General features: G+C 47.3%; 1 protein-coding gene across 3 annotated transcripts in view; it reads left to right on the top strand.

The window, feature by feature from the left end:
• Nucleotides 1–21,461, top strand: part of MMP17 (matrix metallopeptidase 17) — a 54,840-nt gene extending 33,379 nt beyond the window's left edge. For all 3 annotated transcript variants that reach the window (XM_038151959.1, XM_038151961.1, XM_038151960.1), the window contains exons 3-10: nucleotides 1,234–1,360; nucleotides 5,424–5,707; nucleotides 8,480–8,656; nucleotides 8,789–8,888; nucleotides 10,497–10,579; nucleotides 14,073–14,225; nucleotides 16,328–16,585; nucleotides 17,802–21,461. In XM_038151959.1, coding sequence (XP_038007887.1) covers nucleotides 1,234–1,360; nucleotides 5,424–5,707; nucleotides 8,480–8,656; nucleotides 8,789–8,888; nucleotides 10,497–10,579; nucleotides 14,073–14,225; nucleotides 16,328–16,585; nucleotides 17,802–18,127 — 1,508 coding nt within the window. In that variant the 3' untranslated portion in view covers nucleotides 18,128–21,461. The remainder of the gene's footprint in view (nucleotides 1–1,233; nucleotides 1,361–5,423; nucleotides 5,708–8,479; nucleotides 8,657–8,788; nucleotides 8,889–10,496; nucleotides 10,580–14,072; nucleotides 14,226–16,327; nucleotides 16,586–17,801) is intronic.
• The last annotated feature ends 369 nt before the right edge of the window (nucleotides 21,462–21,830 follow it).

Raw genomic sequence — 21,830 nt, 5'->3', positions numbered from 1 at the left:
GGCAAGGGAAGGAAGAAGGATGATGTTGCACCACCCCAACTCTGTTTGCTCCTGCCCACAGTGCATAGAGCCAGAAGGCTCTCCGGGGGTCTCCTGGGATCTCACTGAGCCACAGCAGCTCCAGGTACTCCCCAGTCATGCACAGTCAGCTGGGAGCCCATCACCTGCTCCAGCAGCTCCGTTGGCCAGAAGAGGCAGGCAGTGGCATCTGTGTGACAGGCACATCTGCCTGGGAGGGAGAAGTCCAAGGGCAGGCTGAGGTAGCACGAGTTCACCAGCGTGGTTGGGGTCATTCCTCTCAAAGCCTTCATTGAGGGAAGGAGAAAGCCAGCATTATCCTGGCCTGCAGAAGGGCGCCTCTCTGCTCTCCTCCCCTCCGTGACCCTCCGCCGTGGGGCCAGCATGCTTCTGCTGCTCTCGACACAATGAAGGAGTAGCAGCTAATTAGCAGGCGAGTCTCCATCCATCCCAACACCCCAGCATCCCTCTGCTGGTCCCCTGAAGGCACAGCTGCACCGCAACACCCGGACTTCCTTTCTCTGGTCTTAATTGAGCATGTGCAATAATTTCTCTTCCACTGCATCACAATCTGCAGGAGACCCGGGAAGAGGAGTGGCCATTCAAATTTCATTTTCAGAGGGGGTGTTCGAAACAGTCTGGGGGTGGGAGGGTTGGCTGCCCTGCGCAGGTCATAGCTGTAGGTTTGTTCATGAAAAGAGTTTAAGAGCTAAAGTCAGCAGGGAAATGAGTGAATGGAACAACTTTTCTGCATTTCAGCTGGTGAGAATAGACACTTTAAGCTTTCATTCATTTAAAAAAATTATTAAGAAGGAGCATGGACACTCTTCAAATAAGCTCCTAGCTGAACGGAGATGGAGTTTATTTATATGTGAATGTTTCTCCTTGACAGAGGAATACTTGGAAATTCATCAAGAGAGAAAAAAACAGAATATTTGAAAAAATATGTTTAAAAACATGATCAAAGCTAGCCACAGGTGGGCTTCCAGCAGGAATTGCTGTCCAGTGGTGGGAGCAGCAGTGGGATGTAGGGGGCTCAGTGTTCTGTAGGTGTCACCACGACATGCTGGGGCTGGTGCCATGCCCCAGTGGGCTCCTGAGTATCCACTTTTGCTCTACTGGTTCATTCTAAGCACTTCATTTCCCATTTCTTTGTCCCCCTGGGATTTCTTAACCCACCATTCCCATGATTTCTTGTTTTTTCTCTAACCCTAGATGAAGCCACCCTGGAGCTGATGAAGACCCCTCGTTGTTCTCTGCCTGACCTCACCATTGAAGAGACCAGGAGGAGGCGATTTGCCCAGGCTGTCACCAAGTGGAGCAAAAGGAACTTGTCTTGGAGGTAGGAATTCATCTATCCCTGCTGAAATCTTACAGCAAAAGACCAATTCCACAGTCACCTTTGTTAAATATGGCTTTGAGATGAGTTTTAGGGTGTTGGTTAAAACATATCCCTATGGCCTCCCAAGACCTCATAGACTATTTATTTTTACTCCTTTCCTCACCGTCTCAGCAGTGACTTCTTGGACCCTCTTGGAGTGCCTGAGAATGATGCAGATTTGGCTGGTGAATTAGCTGTGAGCTTTTTGTTGCCTGCAATGGTTGTTAGAGCATCTTTTCTCTTGAGTTCATTAGTTCTGTGCTTTCTCAGGCAGCTGCCAAGCCTGGAGCTTCTTCTCTTGCCCTGCCCGAGTCCAAGGGCAGGAGCATTTTCTGGGTAATGAAGTCACTCTTTTTTTCTCCTAATCCTTGCCACAGGCAAGTATTTTTCCCTCAGTGTCAGGATCCCTCTGCACCTGTGACACACAGAAGTTCAGGTCCATCTTTCAGAAGTATTCTGCAGGTCAGGATTGGCAAGAAACTGATCCCTGTCCCACCAAGATTTGTGCTTTTTGGGACTCATTTTTCCTCCCTCAAATACCGTGTGCTGCAGTGATTTTTCCTCTGAGAACAGTGTGCAGCATAAGGTGCTTGTACCGTGCTGAAAACACATGTGGATCTTATGAAAAGTTCTACTTATTATTAATAAGTTTTCCTTTGATCCTGGCATAGCCCCTAGAGAGAGTCCTCTTCCCACTGCAGTAGCAAATCTCAGCTTGGCTGTTGCTGTCAACACGTGTTGAAACTTAGCAGAGATTTGGTCTATGTTCCAGCAGACTCCTTTGAGACTTAATTTTGAGAAAAGATAAACGTAATTCAACTTGAGTAAGAAACAACATAGGTTCATAGACGGCTTCATGCCGTGAAGTGACCCGTGTTATAAAAATTCAGCCTGTCTCCCTGTTGCCCAGGCCTGACTTTATGGGGAAAGAGGAAGAACTTCACATTTCAGAAAAGAGAAAATCCTTTGAGGGTAAAATGAAAACCTGCCCTGGTGTTCTAGGTGCTGCCAGAGCCAGTGCAAGGGCACAGCCTGACCCCAGCAGCTCCTGACAAACCCAAATGACATCCCATGGCTGGGCAGCACTGTCAGGGAAATGGCACTGCAGGTGCCATCAGGACTTTGGATGTGTTGACACAGTATCCCCAGATCCAGGCTGGAGAGAAATGTGGAGGTGAAACGGGGTCCGGCTATTCTGGTGGATGCAGCCCTGGGATATCCCCCACCTCCCACTCCCTTGGAAACTGATGCTGCAGCAAGGATTGCCATAAAAAGGGGTTGAGGTCTGAGACAATATTATAGGCAAGGCATAAAAAACATCCATCTCCTGACAACGTATTTTCTGCTTTTTATTCTGTGATCCTTTCAAAAATCTTGTCTTTTGTCCAAGAAAGGGCTGTATTTTACAATGGCAGGTTGTAGCCAGCAGAACGCTATAGCATTATAGAAACTCCAATGCAGTATTTATATCCAACACTTGAGATTAAACTGCCTTTTTGGAAACTGCCCTGAAAGTCGGCCAGCAGAGACACAAGTTTTACTCTCTTACCTTTTACTCATTGTTTGAAGATTTTAAAAGGGGAAAACAAAACTAAATGCTACTCTGACATGGATTTAAAAGTTGAAGAAAAACCTGACCAATTGCAAGGTTGAAATAAACAGGTAAGCAGAGCTGTAGGAAAGGAGGGCCTCAAAACAGGCACATGCACTGATTGAGAAGGCAGTTTTGGGCAAACAAAATTGCATAAGTATACAGGTCATTCAGGTTTCTTCTTTTTACCTTTGAGTACAACCAACCCATGAGACTGGAGGGCCCAAGGAGCAAAGCAATACAGGTTGCATCCTGCACAGCTCACAGTACAGTCTTGTAGCATCCAATTACTGCGTCAGAAATAGGGTTAGGGTTAGGGCAGTGTTGGTGGGGTGGCTGGAGGGACTGAGCAGTCCAGTCCTCATCACCCTCCCTCTGGCTGGCAGAGGCTGTCTGGAGCAGAGAGCTTTCTCTCCAATTTTGCCAAAGATCCAAGTTCTGTAAGAGGAGTCTCAGAAGGGATGTACATCCAAGAAGAAGGAGTGCTTCTTATCACTGGAAACCTAAACACCATTTACTACTACTACTAATACTAATAATAATTTAAGGTAGGAGGAAGGTTTTTTTATCTGCTTGCTGTTAGAAATGTGCTTCTTTTTCAGTGGAATTGGGTGATGCAAGGCCAACAAGCATAATAGTCTTTTCCTAATCTCATTGAAAACAATTAGCAGAGCTCCAGCAATCAAATCAGATGCTGAATTAAAAAAAAAAAAACTGATGGAAATCCCTTAGAAAATGACAGTGATAATGAATAAAGGATAAGGGACTTTTCACTTACACCTGCAGCATATGAATGAAATGTGGATAAGCTCAGAGGTGTAGGACTTTTAAAATAGGTATTGATTCTGTTTCTTAATCTAATGCTTCTGGAGTCAGATCTTGGGATGAATATTAATAATATTTGTTTCTTTAGACAGGGCTTTTTATCCACCATCCTTGTACATGGGAGGTCTGATTTATTATCCTCATTCTACAGCTGGAAAGAAAAGGAAAGGAAAATAGCTCACATGGTGAGCAGAGCTTGGGGAGGAAAGAGCAGATACTGTCCCTAAATGTGACTCTGTGCCTTAGGCACCATGAACCTGGAGAAAGGTCATAACTCCTGGGCTAAACATGGTGTGTGTTACATGAATAATGACTTACTCAGTAGAAATTAAAACAACAAAGGGTTTACCTGAGTCCCGAGGAGTGTTGTGAAAGATGAAGACAGCTAGTTAATGAATATCTGGAATCCAGGTGGCCTTTTTCTCTGTACTGTAGAGGATTACATCCGGACATTAATCTCTTCTGTAAGTTGAAAATTGCCTGAAAATTGTCTTTTTTAATCCCATGCTAATACTGTTTGTACCTCTGTGCCGTCTCCTTTACAAATGTGTTTTCTTCAAAGTCCTGCAATCATCTGGTGTTACATGCATGTAACTCATTTAGATTAGTCAATAAGGTTTTTCTTTGCCCAAAGAGTCAAGGGATAGCAAAGGCAAAGATATGAATGATTTTTTCTCATTTGGCTATGATGTGTTTTTCCTGATTCACCCACTCATTCCCACTGTCTCTAGGATGAGCTTCCCAAGTGCTTCAGAGGAGCTGTTAGTGAGATTTCTTCTTATTTTCAGGAGTCCTTTTTTTCTCTATCAGAGATTCAACCCTGACTAGTTTTGTCCTGGCCCGAAGGTGGTGCCTGCTTTGGGCTGCCTGTCTCTTGAGGGTGTGGGATGTGTTCCTAACCTCAGCAAGCAAGTTGCTCCTACTCCCCTTTTCACATCCATGCTGTCTCTCAGCACTCAAATCGTTATTCGGGAAGAGCTTGAGCGGTGCGACATCCCCTTCTGGTGCTTGTAATTACCTCGTGAAGTGTAGTCAGGTCATCACTGCCCATTGGCGAAGGGAAGTGGTGTGGTACCGAGTGATGCTGTCACAGCCGTGTTATGCAGCAGGGTAAGTGATGTGGTCATAATTGTTGCTTCAGCCTTTAAAAATCTGTCAAACCATGAAAACACTTTGGCTGGTGTGCTGGTGCACAAAAAAGCAAGTATCTGTTATAGATAGAGCTGGCCAGAAGTTATCCTTCCGAACAGGCTTTTGTCAATAATTACTCAATCAGCAGTACATTTGCTTGGAAAGCGTGTATATTTTTGTCAAAACTGCCAACAAAAGATTATCTGAATATACTCCTTTAGAAGCCAAGATGCCCTGTTGCATCTTTGTCTTTTCATCTCCTCTATTAAATCAACAATATTAGGAACTCTTTTTCAAAGCTAGGTTATACAGGAAAAATTGCCTTTTTTTCCATTCCAGCTCAGCCCAAAACTGCAAAAAGCTCTGAAGGCCTTACTGTGCCTCTGAGGCACCAGGCACCTGCAGAGCCAGTTCTGGTTGTTCTTGGAGATCTTTCATGCTACTGACCCATCGTCTTTTTTGCCCTCTTTGTTTCAGAGTTCGCACCTTCCCGAAAGAGTCCCACCTGGGCCACGACACTGTCCGAGCCCTGATGTACTATGCCCTGAAGGTCTGGAGTGACATCACTCCGCTGAATTTCCATGAAGTGGCCGGAAACAGTGCTGACATCCAGATAGACTTCTCCAAGGCAGATCACAATGATGGCTATCCCTTTGACGGGCCTGGTGGGACGGTGGCACATGCTTTCTTCCCCGGAGACCATCACACAGCAGGGGACACTCATTTTGACGATGACGAATATTGGACCTTCCGATCATCAGGTAGGTCAGGGTGGGAGAGCTGCAGCCAAGCACAAGGGCTCACAATTTCCCTCTTCTGCTCTGGTGGCTGGAGTGGTTTAGCCTCTGCCACACCTTCACCCTAGGCCTCAGGATCCCTGAAGTCATCTGATTCCTCTTGCTAGCAAAATCAACCCAGGCAGTGTTGAGGATGCTCTTATGTTCCTGGAAGCCTCAATGGCATCTCTATATTTCTCCTTATCCTGCCAGCAATTGCTGAGCTCCCCATGGCACAACTACAGTCCCCGTCTCTTCTGAGACCTGGAAGGTTGCAGGGTGGTATGCAGCTGCTGGAGCTCTTGGATGGGGACCGCATTCTCTGACTTTGACACCTTTTGGGTGCCTTCACTGCCACATGTCCCAGTTTCCTATTTTTAAAGCATACTGTTAGCTGACCTACATATAAAGGGCTCTGTGTTGTGCTGGGAAAAAGGCCTAGTTCTTTCCTGCCATCTCCTGTCTATTACCTAGCATCAGGATGATTACAAGTTGCAGTTTTTTTCTTTTTTATCCTCATCTTATCTGGCCAAAGCAGAATTTTAATTAGCAGAGGGAGTATCAGAGGCAAGTGTTCCTCAGTTGCAAAACCATCTGTGGGGATCAGGTCCCCAGCCTTTGTGTCAGGCGTGTTTTGACAGAATGTCTTCTCTGCAGCCACCAGCTGCTAATTTACTTGTCATGCCACCTCCTCCACCAGCCTCCTAGTGGGATCCTGCTGCCTCAGCTTAATGACTTTGTTTAAACCTAACTGTCTGCTCTGAAACAAGCTAATACAAGCCCACCGGTTGACCTGCATCCATCCCCCTGAGTGTTCATGGGCAGGAGTGTTCACCAGGGGTGCTGGAGGAGGTCTTGAGATGAGGGTTAAAGGTCTGGACAGGCTGATCCTTGAGAATTACGCCTGCTCCTTGTTTCATGCTCCTTGTTTCATGTTTCTAGCCCTAACTGATGGCTCTTATCAGGAAGGAAAAAAAAAAGCAGCAGTTTTGATCTGCAGACATACAGGGCAGGGGCAAGCGCTGTGGTCAGTAGCTTGCCACAGGGAATGTGTTAATGATGGAGTCAGTTTTGCAGCTAGTGGTTGGGAATGCTCATTATGAAACAAACTCCAATGTGAAGGAGCGAGCTCAGAGCCAGCGCTCCCACAGTGAGTCCCCCCTCCAAGCTCCACCAAGGGATGAGGGGATGGGCCTGCCAGTGAAAAGCTGCCCTCTATTTTGAAGATCTTGGAGCTATCCGAGCTTCATCTTTTATTTATTTTGTTCTCTCTACTGATTCAAAACCAACAACTTGGTAGGTGATATAAAAATATCCCCAAGGTTGTCAGTCTGGCATTAAAATGTCAGAGAGCATATGTCTTGTTCTCTGTTAGTGCCAGGGAAAACAGCACAGGTTATAAAAATCTCGCCTGGTTACAGACACTGTAAATAATAGTCATGAAGGAAAAGGCAAAATTCAGCAAAGGCTATCCCCTCCCTGCTCCAGCACCCTGAGCCGGGGGAGGAGCGCTAAGGACTAGGCACTATCAGCCATGGCTACTTTTATGCAAAAAAGTAGCCATCTCAGATGGCAAAGAAGCCATCTCTTTCCAGTCATTCTCAGGGAGTGTGACACTCCCCTGAGCTCCACGGGGATCTTTCCAACTCACTGCTTCTTTATTACAAGACTTTACATCATGATCTTTGTAAGTACCACACTCAAAATCATTGCTGCCCTCTGGTATCGCTCTGCAGGACATTGCCACACAGATTGGGTCAGAAATTGCATGGATATGTGGCCCAGCCTGTCTGGAGCTGGGTAGTGGGAATGCGCCAAACAGGCTCAGTCCCATACAGCTGGGAGCAGCTCCTCCTTTGCTTCGGTAGCAGTGGCGTATGTTTGGAAATGAGCATTAACCCCTTACATGAGTGTCTCAGGCTCTGGAGAAGATAGGATTGGTCTGTGTGTGGGTGTGGTGTGAGGCACTGGAGGATCAAAGTGATCGCCAAAGGCAGCAGACACAAGAGCTGCAGCCCGGTCAGCACAAGATGTGTAACAGGAGAAGATGGTGAATCCTCTAAAAACAAACTGGACACAGTCGCCTACTTGTGTCAGGGCAGCAATGAGATGAGCAGATTGGTGGTCGATAAGCAGATGAATATTGCTGCATTTGTGTGCATACAGGAAGGCTGAAGGATGGATTTGGCGGGGGCAGCATCGTGCGAGGCCTGGCAGGGAAAGCCCCGCCGAGTGCCGTGGGCGGGCCAGCACTGCCGGCACTCCCCAGCTCCTTGGCTCATGGCTTGGGTCATTGTCACAGGATGTGATGAGCTCCTGGCTGGTGGCTGCAGAAATCTGGTATTTTGGGCAATGCAAAGGCTGTGTCAGCAGCTGCAGCAGGCATGAGACTCAGGGAGTGACTGCTGTGGCCCAGCTTCTGCAGTGCCACTCAGCAGATATTTGTGATGTGGTTGCTGTCTCAGCCCTTTGTCCAGCTTTTTCTCAGGTGCCAACAGTGATCTGGAAATAAGAGGGGTGATACCCAGGCTGGTGTAGGCTGAAGTCTGGCTTGCTTTCCATTTTCATATGATCAACCCCACTCTCTAACTGGAAAAAAAAAATCTCTTTTTCAAACTTTACCTATTCCAAAGCCCTTCTTTCCAGTTTATTCAAGATAAACCTACACTTTCTCTTACTGCCCCTGCAGCCGACCCAAATCCCCCAATTACTCTCAGCACTTAGTGACTTTTATTTCAATTTTATCCTTATCTCCAGACACTCATGGGATGGACCTATTTGCTGTAGCTGTCCACGAGTTTGGCCATGCCATCGGCTTGACCCACATCTCTGCCATAGAATCTATCATGAGACCGTACTACCAAGGTCCAGTGGGGGATCCTCTCAAGTACGACCTGCCTTACGAGGACAAAGTCCGGATCTGGCAGCTCTATGGTAAGTTTGCGTCCCTCAACTGGCTGCAGCCTGTTCCTGCCATGGTAGGACACACTGTACTAGCTGTTCTCTGGGGTGAGTGGAGCTGGTAGGGAGGATGGTGTTCCTCGTAACTGCTTCTTTTCTACACAGGAGTCAGGGAATCTGTGTCCCCCACAGCCAAGCCTGAAGTAAGCAAAACAGATGACCATCCAATCCTGCCAGAGCTGCCAGAGAACCGCTCCAGTGTCCCGTAAGTCAAATTTATTTCTTTCCTGCAGAGGATGTGTAGTAGTGAAGCTCTGCTTCATCCATATCTCGCCTGCTCACTCTGGCTTTGGTATTCCTCTCTGGATTTCTGGATATTTCGCTAAAACTCAATTTTTTTACTCAAGTTAGTGGAAAGTTGTCACCATCACCCTTAGGTAAATTCATCCTTGCTGGAATTTTAAACAGTAATTCCTCAGCAGTATCCTGAATTGCACAAGCATAACTTACCTAAATTGTTCCACAGTGAGCAACTGCCTAATGTACCTGTGAGAGTGAATATTGGAACAAGTGGACCGATAGCCTGACTCCAGTGCAGGTTAGCATTGGCAAAGGGTCACTTACACCAACTGTCATCAAGCAACCAATGTGGCCTCATTAAGGGAAGTGCAGAACATAGCTCATTAATGTTGACCAAGACAGCAGGACAGTTAAGAGAAGAGGGGACACTGGACAAAAAGGCAGGAGGTGATGGTCACACACACTTGTGCCAGACACCAAAAGGGCCCCAGTTGAGAGCGGCAGAGATGAAGCAGGTCACCTTCACCTCGTGCGCCTTTTGTTTGAACATGCTGAATGCCATTAGTTACGTTTCTCCGCGCATAGCTTCTAAAGGCGCTTGTCCACCAGGCTCCTTATGGCCATGTTCTGACCTAGATATACCAGAGCCTTTCTTCCCTACTGTTGTAAGAGGCCACCACCTCTTACCAGCAGCAGGAGCAGCAGGAAACTTGTTCATGTCATCCCCTTGGTTCCTGCCTTGTATGCTGGGAGAGTGGATGGAGTTTGCCTCCACATCTGCCATTTGTGGCCAAAGAGCAAAGAAGCTGGTGCTGGTAGTCCAGCACAATTTTTCTGTCCGCAGAATAGATTTGCGCTTCCTTGTCACCCACAGCAGCTTTTCTGTGTGTGTGTTCCCAGCATCCTCTCCTTATTCCTCCATCAGTCATCATTTCTTAGGTGGGCTTTGTGGCTCTCTCAGTCCTTCATATTCTGTGCCTTCCCCACCCACCTTGTTAAAGCAGCTCAGTATCTCAGCTGCCACTTGCCAGGTGGCTTTCACCAGGTAGATTTCACTGGACATCACATGGCTCCTCCAGATCCCTCTGTTTAAGCTCCGCTGCTTTCTGCTTTGCAGCTCTGTCACCTCTCACTGGCACTTTGGAGCTCAGCCCTGGAGCAGTGGCATCCTGAGCTGCTGGAGTGAGAGGCTGCTTGGCTGTTTTCCATGTCCTGCTGCCCTGGGGCAGCTGGCCAAGCCACACTGTGCCACTGGGAGCGGGAAGCCAGCTCAGCTCTCACCAGCTACACGAGCTGGTGAACGCACAGCACGTCCTCGCTCAACTCCCAGCAATGGTGTCCAGTGGCTCAGGGTTGTCAGCCCAAGCTGTCTTCAGGCTGAGGTTTGCCCAAGCTCGCCTTGGAAATCCCTGTGCACGTGGCTGGGCTTGTGCATGAGGAGTGACAGCTGGGTGCAGCCTGTAGTCTTCTCCAGGAGCAGGGGTGATTCAGTCCGTGGGATAGGAGGCATCGGGGGAGCACACAGCCCCTCACTGCCTGCCTGGGCCCTGCTCACCTGGGCATCTCTCCACAGGCTCAGGCGGGACGTGCCCAACAGGTGTAACACGCACTTCGATGCGGTGGCCCAGATCCGGGGAGAGGCTTTCTTCTTCAAAGGTGAGTGCCAGGGGTCTGTGCCTGTGTACCCTGCGGTGGCTTTGATGTGGCAGCACCAGAGGCAGCGCAGTGTGGGACGGGCTGGAGTGGGTGGTGAGGATGAGCTGGCAGGGGTTTGTGGGTTGCTCCCACAGACCCAGGGAGGCATCTCATACCTGAGTGTGTGGCGGGAATGGTGACAATCCAGCACAGCAGTTTTTACTCTGATCCGTCACACTGGACTGCCCAGCGAAGGACTAAAATCTGATATTTGTGCTACCAAGAAGTCAAAATCGAGGCCGAACCAAGGATGAGCGGAGCAGCAACAACCCACCACTGCTTTCTTCCTGGATACCTCCAGTCTTCCTTTCCTCCCACACTTCACCTTCCCTAATTCTGCTTGCTGTACATCTCTCAAGGACAGTGTGTACATAATTGAGGACCATCTAGTTTTGTGCCAGCGAACACCTGCTGGCACTCTGTTCCCACGATGCCCAGCTGTTGATGAGGATCCCCATTGGTGCCCTCTCAGCTGAGCAGAGCCTGTGTAGGCTGGACTCTCTGGGCTTGCTTTCTCATCTTTCCAAGATGTAAAAATGCCCGTGGGTGTTTCTTTGCATCCCTGGCCACCCCAAAGCCATCCACCGGGTAGAAAAAGCAGAAGCATTTTCTACACAGATGAGCAGCAGCGTCCTGGCATCTGGGTATCACAGCATGAGCCTTGGGTCACAGGCAAGAATAGCAAAAGGGCTCCAGAGAATTTGGTGTTGCCTGTGCCCTGAGGGAAGCACAATATGGGGTCTGTTCCACAACATTATTTGTTCAGATGCCAGCTCCAAAAAGCCACAGTGAAGAAGGGAAACTCAAAGACATGAACTGGTGTCAGGATAAATGGCTGTCTCTGTCCCTCTGAAGGGAAAAACTGATGAAGTAAAGAGAAATCCATCTTGGTGTCTATTTTTGGACATATTTATTGCAGGCCGAAAAGCAGATGTAAAGAGCACTGGGTCAGTGGATACCAGTGGCTGCATGTCTGCCTCCAGCACTTTATTTGCAGCCCCCATTGTTGCCCCCTGAACCATCCTGTGCACCAAGGAGAGGTGATGTCACCTCTGGGGCAGAGTAAATGATCTCTAGTGCTGAGCTTTGAACCTTGGTAAGCATTTTGTTCTGAGCTGGTCCTGCTGGTTCCCTAGAGGGAAAGAAGCCACCGCGAAGGCACTGGGACTGGAGCTCCCCAGACCTCACAGGCTTGTTGTTTTGAAGGCAAGGGTGGGTTCTCTGCTCTTTGGAATCACCACTTGCTTTGATGTAGGTGCCTCATCACAGGAGTTCTAAACACCTTGGGCCTGTGTGTGCGTCTGCATGGTCCGTGCAGCAGTCTTGCCAAAGGCACCCGAAGTCTGGATAGCGTGGAACACATCTGGGATCAAAATTACCTGAAATTAAAGAGAGCAATTGCCTCAACCTATCATCCACCTCTTGGTGCAGCAGGACCTCACACTTGGCTTTCATCGTGTTCAGTTTTTCAGCTCAGAGGAGGGTTTAAATTGAGCTTTTTAAACAAATACCGGCTTGGGATTTTGGTTTTTAAATTATTCCTCCATGCTGATGACAGCAGTTCTCCCATGGATCTGGCTTCAGCCGATAATCATCCACACAACAGGAGAACTTTGGTGAGCAGGCTGGGCCATGGCAGATCATGAGCCCAGGCAGACTGGGGCTGTCTGTTCAGAATTCCTTGCTACTTAAATGCTTCATTTTCTTTCTTCTTCCTGCTAGCTTATAAAAACACAACCAAAGTCACCAGTAGCTCAAGCTGACTATTCCTGACTTTTGGGGTAGATTTAAGGTTTCCCTGCTGCAGCGGCTCACCTGCTGAGCCCATCACTTGCAAAGGGACAAAATGTCAAAAGTACTGAGGTTTCCCTTTGTGTCTCCAATGAGCCCAGGGCACTTGGAAGTCCAGATGTTGATCTGCTAAAGAAGGAATTGAGTTGTATTTCTTGCTAAAAAAGTCCAAATCTGACCTCGTCTAGTGCCTTGCTAATGACAGATGCAGAGATCATCTTTATTTAATTACATATGTTTCCGTGTGATGCCACCAAATTTGAATCCTTGGGATTTTTTTATATTCTTAAAAAGAATCCGTAATTATGGCAATTCTCACCATATTGGAATGTATTATTAATTTTGATAGAGCAAATACGCAAACTGGTGCAGAAGAATGAGACTGTGATAGAAATCCTTATAATTAGAATAAAACTCCCTCTCTGTGGGTGTTAATGTGTTAGAGTTTTGTGTCCTGCATTATTAGGCTAAGACCCAATTTCCATAAACTTTTAAAAGCTGGTGTCACAATCTGCTAGCTCTGTAGAAAAAAAACTGAGTGTGTAGGGCATAGGAATCTGAAGATGCGTCTTTGGTTTCTATTGCTTTCATGCAAGAAATTCATGCAAGACCAGATGCAAATAATGTGCGATAATTTCTGGTGGGCAATAACAAATACAAGTTGAGAGTTGCCTCCTAAACATCTTGCTCTGGCTCACATCACTTCGTGGAGCTCTCTGGAGAAAACACAGCATGAAATGTGCTGCAAAAAGGCTGAGAATCCCAGAGCCAACACAGAGGCGGGTTTGGAGTTGCCCCTGAAAACCATTAAGACTCCTCGAGAAATCCCATATAACGCTCTTTTGGCAGGAGAAAGTTTGCCATCCTTCCCACAAAGGATAAATCTGTTTTCTTTTACACTATGCAAAATATTTCAGAAATCCCCAGAATACTCTTTCCTAGCTGGGGCAGTGCTGCTGCAGGCATTGAAGTGCATTTGCTGACACCACCAGTACATTCATCCTGGAAGCTCCACAGGACTGCAGTCTCTGCTTAGTATCCTGCACCTCTAGATGGTACCAAAGTCCTTAACTGCCTCCTTCCCCACCTCAACCCTTCCAGATATATTCAGATGTTTTCCTCCTCCTTTATTTTGTCACTCCTTTTCTTCATTACAAAACAACCCGTTTGGTATTTCTGTATTTCATTGTAGCATCCTAGATATTTCCAAACATGAAAGCAACTGGACATCCTTCCTGTGTGCAGGAAGCTTTGGCTGCTCCAGGAGAGGAGGAATAGGGGTGTATTTTGGAAGCTCTTGCTTAAGGCTGTCAGTACCTGGTCCCACCAGCTTGCAGGAGGTCCCGAGCAGAGAGAGAGGGAGGAGACGAAAGGCTCCTCTCTCCTGCCCCGGCTCAGCGGCACGGCCTCACGCTGTGGCCAGGAGTATAACAGCTCCAGCGCAATGTCCAGGGGATTATTTTAATCCCAAAAAGAAAGGGATTTCTTCTAATGACTGCCAGAAATAGAAAGCAGTCACAGCTGCTGCTGGAAAGCAGGATGGCTCTAAATCATGGCTCCCATCTCACACACCTTGCTTCCTGCTGCTGCCGCCCACCCGACACTCACCCCCCAGGGAAGGTGGGTTGAGTGTGGTTCAGTAATGTCCAGTCTGTCCCTCCAGGCAAGTACTTCTGGAGACTGACTCGCAATAAGCACTTGGTCTCCCTCCAGCCGGCTCAGATTCATCGTTTCTGGCGGGGCTTGCCTCTCAACCTGGACAGCCTAGACGCAGTCTACGAGAGAACCAGCGACCACAAGATCGTCTTCTTCAAAGGTGAGAGCAAACATGGTGCTGGAGGTATAGAATGTGGTGCTAGGCAGGAGACAGCAGTGCCACACGTTAAGCATCTCGAGTGCTGGTCTGAGTCCTGTTGTCTGTGAGCAAGGCCAGGAGAAATGAGCTGGCAGGGAGGGCAAGCAAAAGGTAACGATCACACTCCCTAGAAAATGAGGGAAATATCATTGAAGATAAAGTTCAGCCTAATGTAACAAAAATCTTTTCAAGAGCTTTCCGAGAATGAAACAAAAGCAGGAACCACCCCTACACTCACAGGTGGTGTGTTCCTCCTTTGACCTTTTCTCTTTTCAGTATTTGTTGCTGAGAAAAGAAATAGTCAGAGAGGAAATAAAAATGAAACTTAAGACCTTCCGTTTTAACAAATATATTTCTGTTACTGTTGTTTTTTTTTCTTAAAATCAGTAGTATAATTCTCTATTTTTATATAAAAAAAAAAAAACAAACTTGTAAGCTTTTATTTCAGAAGAGCTGTAGGAACAGTTTAGCTCTTGGTTTCTCTACAAATGTCCGAGTCCCCACAGACCATCTACCGGTGCCAATTAGATGCCACCCGTGCACCCGATGTCACCCAAGACCCTGGCAAGCACTGACTCTTGTTTCACCAAGGTTGTGCACTTGAAGTGCTGAACGCATCCCAGCTCTCCATTTTTCCTGTTTGGAAATTGCTTTTTGTCTCCCGACCGTTCTGCTTGAAACATGGCGCAATTATCGGTTTCAGAAGTGCTGAACCAAGCACTTCTGGAAGCAATAATTTGCTTTCAGTTCCCCCAGCCAGGCCAGAGAGATGGCTCATGTACCACACAAGCCCCTAGGCTTGCAGAAGGCCTTTCCAAGTGGAGCCGACGCCCTCCCCGAACGCCGGCACGCTGAGCCCTGCATCTCGCCATGGAACAGCATATGGAAGGCTGTGCCATATGTGTCCAGCTGCCTCAGGCAGCCTGCCTTGTTCTGCTTTCCTAGAGGGGGAATGGGGCCAGCTCAAGGAGCGTGCCACCCCTTATGCCTGGCTCTAGACCCTCCCAGTCAGGTCTGCAGACCACAGCGGTCCTCAGTCACTTCCTTCTCTCCCTCCCTTCTCTCTCTGCTGGGGATGAACAGACAACCAACCAAGAGCACAGGTCCAGGGGCTCCTCCCAGCTGCTCAGGAGACTGGAATTCCAGATGTGCCACGGCTGGCGTTTTGTTCCAAGACACGCATTCTCGATGTGTGTTAGTCCTGCCTAGCTCCCAACATAAACTCAGAATTTTCTTTCCAGCTAAAAAATACGATTCATTCTCTCCCTCCAGCGCTATTTCATTGATCCCTGGACTGAAACCAAAGAACACAAATTACCTTGGCCTCTAAGATCCTGCTTCTGATACATAGGCATGCATTTAAGGGCCTCTTCAGATAGTCTAGAAAACCAAGGGAGAAAAAACTGATCCTTAAAATAGGCTATGCGATAGCCAAAAGGGCACTGCAGGTTCCTAAATAGGTGTTGTAACAGAAGAAAGACTATCCCAGTAGTTAGAGAACTATGAAGAAATTGAGACATCTGGGTTCATTTGCTTGTTCTCTCCTGGCCAAGCTCAGGCCCAGGGGGCGGCTACGTAAGACCCTTGAAGAGCAGTGAGCTGCTCGTATGGGATGTATCCAGTCCCTGTGCATCCTCATAATGCACAGGTCTCTCGGCTCATCTGGCCCTACAAAGTGGTGATGTCTCTTCCAAAGTGGACTACACTTGGCTTCTCAGGAGCCAAATAGTCTGCAGAAAGTGCCCAGTTTGCCCACAAAGGCTGCTTTGTTTCTCTGGCTATCAGGCAGAAATCCAGGGGGCAGAAAACCAAATGCCTCCATCAAATGCATAAAAGTGAGAGCTGTACTGATGCTGTCAGTGTGTTCATGACCTGGGAGAGGACAGAGGTTCCCCCATGGGCTGACCCCTTCCTATTCCCATCCTTAAGTGCCCAGAGCTCAACCCCGAGGCTTTGTCACCACAGCAGATAACAAAACATAAGCTCAGCTCATCTGTGGGGAAATACTGGTTTAGGTTGTGAAACAAATGTGATTTTATTCTGTGCTTGTTTCCTTTCCACAGGAGACAGATACTGGGTCTTCAAAGACAACAATGTGGAGGAAGGGTACCCACGGCCCATTTCGGACTTTGGCCTGCCCCTGGGAGGAATCGACGCTGCTTTCTCCTGGGCTCACAATGACAAGACTTACTTCTTTAAGGACAATCTCTACTGGTGCTACGATGACCACGAGCGGAGGATGGATCCCGGCTATCCTTCAGAGGCCATCCCGTGGAAGGGAATACCCAGCCCTTTAGATGATGCCATGAGGTGGTCAGATGGTGAGTCCATATGGCAGTTTAAAAAAGCACAGCAAAGAAAATCAGTGGTCTTTTGAGCTGTAGCCCATTCTACCCTGCCTACCAACAAAAACGCTGAGGCCCTGATGGGATGCTCCTGGTGACTGGAAGCTGAAGAGAGAGGTGTGATTCTAGCCAGAGCTCCCCATACTGCTCACTAGAGGACTTAGTAATTTTAATCAGGCAACAAAAATATCGTGGGGTGATAATTATTGCACTTCGTTAAAAGAACACAGCTGACGTGCGATGTCACTGTTTCGCAGTGATTTTTATCCTAGTACGGACCAATTTGCTCCTCGCCGGTCTTGTTGTCATTGGATTTTTAGCTGCATATATGAGGATGCAGACAGAAAATACTTCTACAGATGTTTTCCCAGTTACAACTTATTTTCTGATGAGATTTCTCAGTGGTTTCTTTCCCCTGAAAAGACCACCAAAATTTTGTCACAGGAGATTTTACAATCAGCTATTCACTCGCAACAAAGTGGCACTTCTGGGGTTTATTTACCGGCGACCTAACGGTGTAATAGCAATAATTAAACCAGGCAGAGGAGAAGGCCACTTCCAGAGACTTTTCAAGCTGAATTTCCAAAAGTATTGAGAGTGACATTCCCGTAGGTAGGAATCCTCCTGAGCGCGGGGCCTGCTTAGAGAATTCACAAGCCTCCCAGTTCAGAGTGGAAAACGTGCACCTGAAAGCAGAAGGTTCCCAGGGTCCTGTCAGGCTCAGGTTATTTTTCTGAGCCCAGGGTCAGCAGCACACACCTCAAGCCATTCATGGATAGTGGTGTCTCCAGCTTTACCATGCCCTGTTACAAGAAGGAGAGTAGTGCATGATGTGTTCAGCTGTGTGGGTTCACGGGGCTTCGACCCTACACACCCACAGTACTGGGAGGCAAATCTGCTCCGGGACTCGGCACAGAAGAGGCAGTGGCTCACCATCCACCTCCAGCTGCTGGTGGCTCCTGGCTGATATGAGAGATCCTGGGCAGGCACAGCGTTAGCTTCCCTTCTGGAGCATCCCTCCTGCAGCGAGAGGGGATATTGACAACAAACAGTGATATCTCATGTGCCTCCACTCCCCGGGCCTCAGCTGGGGTGGGAATGCTCCTCTGCTGCTCCAAGTGCTCCTTTGAACTTCCTCTGGGACAGCATCCACTGCCACTCACCTCGTGTTTGGGTTTTGGTCTCATTGCAGGTGCAAGTTACTTCTTCAAGGGCAAGGAGTACTGGAAGGTGCTGGACAGTGAGCTGGAGGTGCAGCCAGGATACCCACAGTCCATCGCCAGGGACTGGCTGGTGTGCAGTGACATGCCGGCCGATGCCCCCGAGGCAGCCGGGAGCAGCAGGACTGGGGCGCGCTCCAGGCCGGGACAGCACGACGAGAGCCGCTCGAAGAACGGTTATGAGGTCTGCTCCTGCACCTCGGGCACCCCATCCCTACGCCCTCACCCCATACCCGGACCGACCGCCAGCCTCGTGCTGGCTGTGTGGACAGCAGCACTGGTCTGTGTGGCCCTCTGACAGCTCATTTCACCAGCAGGACAACACCACGGTGCTCCGGGATACAGCTCCGTGATTGCTAACTGTTGCAAGCAGAAAAAAAACATTCCTAGGAACATGACAGTGAAGGGTTTGAATTCTCCATGAGAATTGAATGGTGATTTTGTTTTGGGGTTTTCTTGCTTCTTAATTTTAGTTTAAAGGTCTAATAACAGAGGTGAGTTCTGCATCTTCTTATTCCCCCGTCCAGTTAAAGAGGAGAGCAACCTCATGTTGAATTTAGAAATGCTTCATAGAGATGTGTTGCTCTGGATGTTTGAACACGGCAAACGAGGGAGGGGAGAGCTCGCGGAATGGAGCGGGGACAGAAGAGATGCCGCTGAGATAGATGGCGACAGAAAGGGAGAAGGCAGGAGGTAGTAGTTACGTGCTGACACAGTGTACACATCCCATTGGATGTACTAGGTAGAAGAAACTGTGACTCCACTAAGATTAACTGCAAGGTGATCATTATTTACTGTCAAGCCTGCTGTAGTCACTGATGTCTGGGTAACCTTTATCAGTTTCTATGGGTCAGAAACACCTTTGCCTTTCAGAAGGCGCTGCAGCTTATCTTTGTATACGAGTCATTGTAATTTAACAATTTCTCTAATAAACCTTGGAGATGGATGGATCTATATGGATTACATGGATGGAGATGGATTACATGGGGATGTCCCAGTCCTCTGCCAGATCAAGCCTGATAACTGCAGCAAGGTACTGTCTGCTGAGGCTCTTAGCAGCCTCACCTCTGGATGAGGGCAGTGCTGCCAAATGAGATGCAGTTGCAACCACTGCCCTAGACTGATCTGTACACACAAACTCTTGGTCTCACAGAATTCCTGTGTCGGGTTGGCTTATGTTTTGAGAGGAATCAAGGTGTATTGCATTTGTTTCTGACTCTGCTATACCTGACTGTGCTGCACAGGATGGGCTGGAGCAGGGAAGATGTTGTGCGGTCAGCTCAAATTCCTTTTGATGCCTCTGACAGGAGTTTGGGGTGGCAGAAGCCAAGGTCAAACGCTGCATTAGGATGCTCCTGTTTGGGTTTATTCCTCACCGTTTATCAGTTTTCTGTGGTATGATTTGGGCATCTGAGAGTCCTTGAAAATAGTGAGTGAAAACTTGGATGATGTCAAAGAAGCCAGGGTCCTCGAGTCTGCTGTTGTCACGGGTGGAGGCTGCTGTCTTCTTCTCTACCCTGCTTCTGCAAAGCTTCTGCACAAATGTCTTTTGCTGCCCTGCCGAGGCCAGCTTCTCGGGGAGATATGGAGCAGACAGTGTCACTGCATGATCCAAGGCTGCTCCGGTGGCCCTGGTACCAGGTGTAACACAAAGCCCTCTGTGGCACAGCAGGAAAGGCAGAAAAAGTGCACAGTTGCATCCTGACAGAAAAAGGGGGTCACCTTGAGTTTCCCTCTGCTATTTGCACTTTTGATAAGTCCCAAGCACTCACAGGCGTGCTGCAACGTGATTTAATGGGTCATGAGTTAACAAAACATCCCATTAAATCACTAAATAGCCTTAAAAAATATACAAGCAAAAAAATCTCAGGCATAGCAGCTCCCTCTGCTGAGTGAAGCTGCCTCTGTTGTTCAGAGCAGCTTCCCATCCCACCTCTGCCAGTCAGGCCAAGCAGAGGCTGCTGGGGCTGTGGTAGATGTGAAGTTCCTTTGATTGATTCCCATTGTATTTCTTTCTCTTCAGTCAAGAAGACACATCTTTTAGTCCTTTAGTCTAAACATCAGCATGTTACAGATTCCTCTTGGAGCTGCAGCCAGGTAGCAGAAGATACCCTCTCTCCAGTCCTGGAGTACTTCATTTTTCTTCTGTTGAGCTTGGAAGAGACACGCCGGATATGAAATTGCACGGAAGCTGCACTTGCAGTAGCAGCTGGAACAAAAAGCAGCGGAAGCTGCTCATTGTCTGCTTGTTCCCCATGTTTACCTCAATCCTCTGGAGCTCCAGGTCCCCAGACATCATCAGAAGCAGACATGCTTCTCTAACGTTTTTGCTGAAGGGTTTCTAAATGTGGTGGTGGGCTTTGTTGCAGCTGGAATTTGTATCTCTTTCAGGAAGTGTTCTCATAGTACATCCTGCAATTTAATAGCTCCCATACCAGGTTAATTGTAGTGGAAGAAGTTAAATGAAATCAGGACACTGAACTAGGATGCCCCCAATCCCTGCCAATCACAGTTTATCAAATAAAAAATCTACAGGTTACAACAATGTTAAAAACCCAGCTTACAAATATACTAAACCCTCAGCCAAAAAAAAAATACTAAAAACTTGGCCTACAAAAATACCAAACAAACCAGCCTATAAAAAACTACATTTCAAAATACCATAACAACCTAGTTTCAAAATAATAGCAAACCCAATTTCAAGATACCAAACAAAACCAACTTTCAAAATCTCAGATTTTAAATACCAGAATTTTAACCTAACCTAAGTTCCAAAATACCAAAGTGACTTAGTTTCAAAATACCAGAAAAACAAGTTCAGATATTCCAAAATAATCCCGTACCAAAATATCAGAAAACCAAGTTATAAAATAGTTTCACTTTAAAATACCAGAATATCAATTTTCAAAAGATCAAAATTACCCCATATCAAAATATCAAACTGCAGAATACCAATTTTCACATCTCTTATATGGGCAGGATTCCCAATACCAAAATAATTCTTATTTTCATTTATAATGTAGATAGCCTTAATTAGGGACCCTACTGAGACTTACGCCATTCCGATCATTACTATTCTTCTCTACCCTACTTAGTCACATGTGGTGTACTACTTAGTAAACACTAAGGAATAATTATTTAAGTCAACAATAAAGTATCCAACTTATCTAGCTATGCTGCCAAAACACAAAATTTTATTCCTTACCAGTTTTCTGCCCTTTTGCTCTAAGTAGTTGTAGCAAAAAAGAAAAACTTGTCCTTTCCCTGAAGAGTTTTCTCCTATTTCAAGCCCTTTACTCCCCTTGCATTCAAGGCAGAGGAGCCAAACAGCTGCAGCTGCTCTGAGGGCTTTTATACCTGGTGGGATTTGCCCCCCTCCCTTTTCCTGGGTGCCATGGGAATGAGAGGCGGGCACCATCAGGGGTATATTAACCCCAGCTTTTGCAGAGGGGCTTCATTCCCTCTCTGGGATCTGCTGGGATAAGATGTCTCCTCTCATTTCAGTGAAGAGGCTCTTTCAGCTTATTGTAGCTTGTTTTCAGCAGGTGCTTTTGGGCATCTGAAGTCATAGAGGCTTTGAAGATGCTGTGAAGAAAACAGCCTTAAATGCAGGGAGTAGGTTTGTTCTTGGTTTGTTTTGTTGTTTTTTTTTTGTTTGTTTTGTTTTGTTTTGGTTTGGTTTTTTTTTTGAGGAGCACAACTTCCAGAAAATCCAGGTTGTGTCAAGTACAATGTTTTTTCAGCAGACTCATCAGGTCACAAAAGGCATATGCCCAGTGTCAAAGATAATGTTTGAGACTGAGGCTACAGGTAAGTTGAGGATTGTGACTAGGAGAGGGAGGGTGAGGAGGTATCCAGTTAGGAGTTACTGTGGAGGGGTTTTGAAGGCAGCAGTGTGAGCAATGGTGTCTATTTGAGGGCCCCCTAAGGCTTTTCACAACTGTAGCAGAGGCATTCACATGTCACAAGCACACAAGCTCATCTACTGCAGTCATAGAAAT

This window comes from Motacilla alba, chromosome 15 (genome assembly GCF_015832195.1).
Source record: "Motacilla alba alba isolate MOTALB_02 chromosome 15, Motacilla_alba_V1.0_pri, whole genome shotgun sequence".
In the NCBI taxonomy this organism is placed as follows: domain Eukaryota; kingdom Metazoa; phylum Chordata; class Aves; order Passeriformes; family Motacillidae; genus Motacilla; species Motacilla alba.
This window is presented reverse-complemented; position numbering and strand designations above follow the sequence as displayed.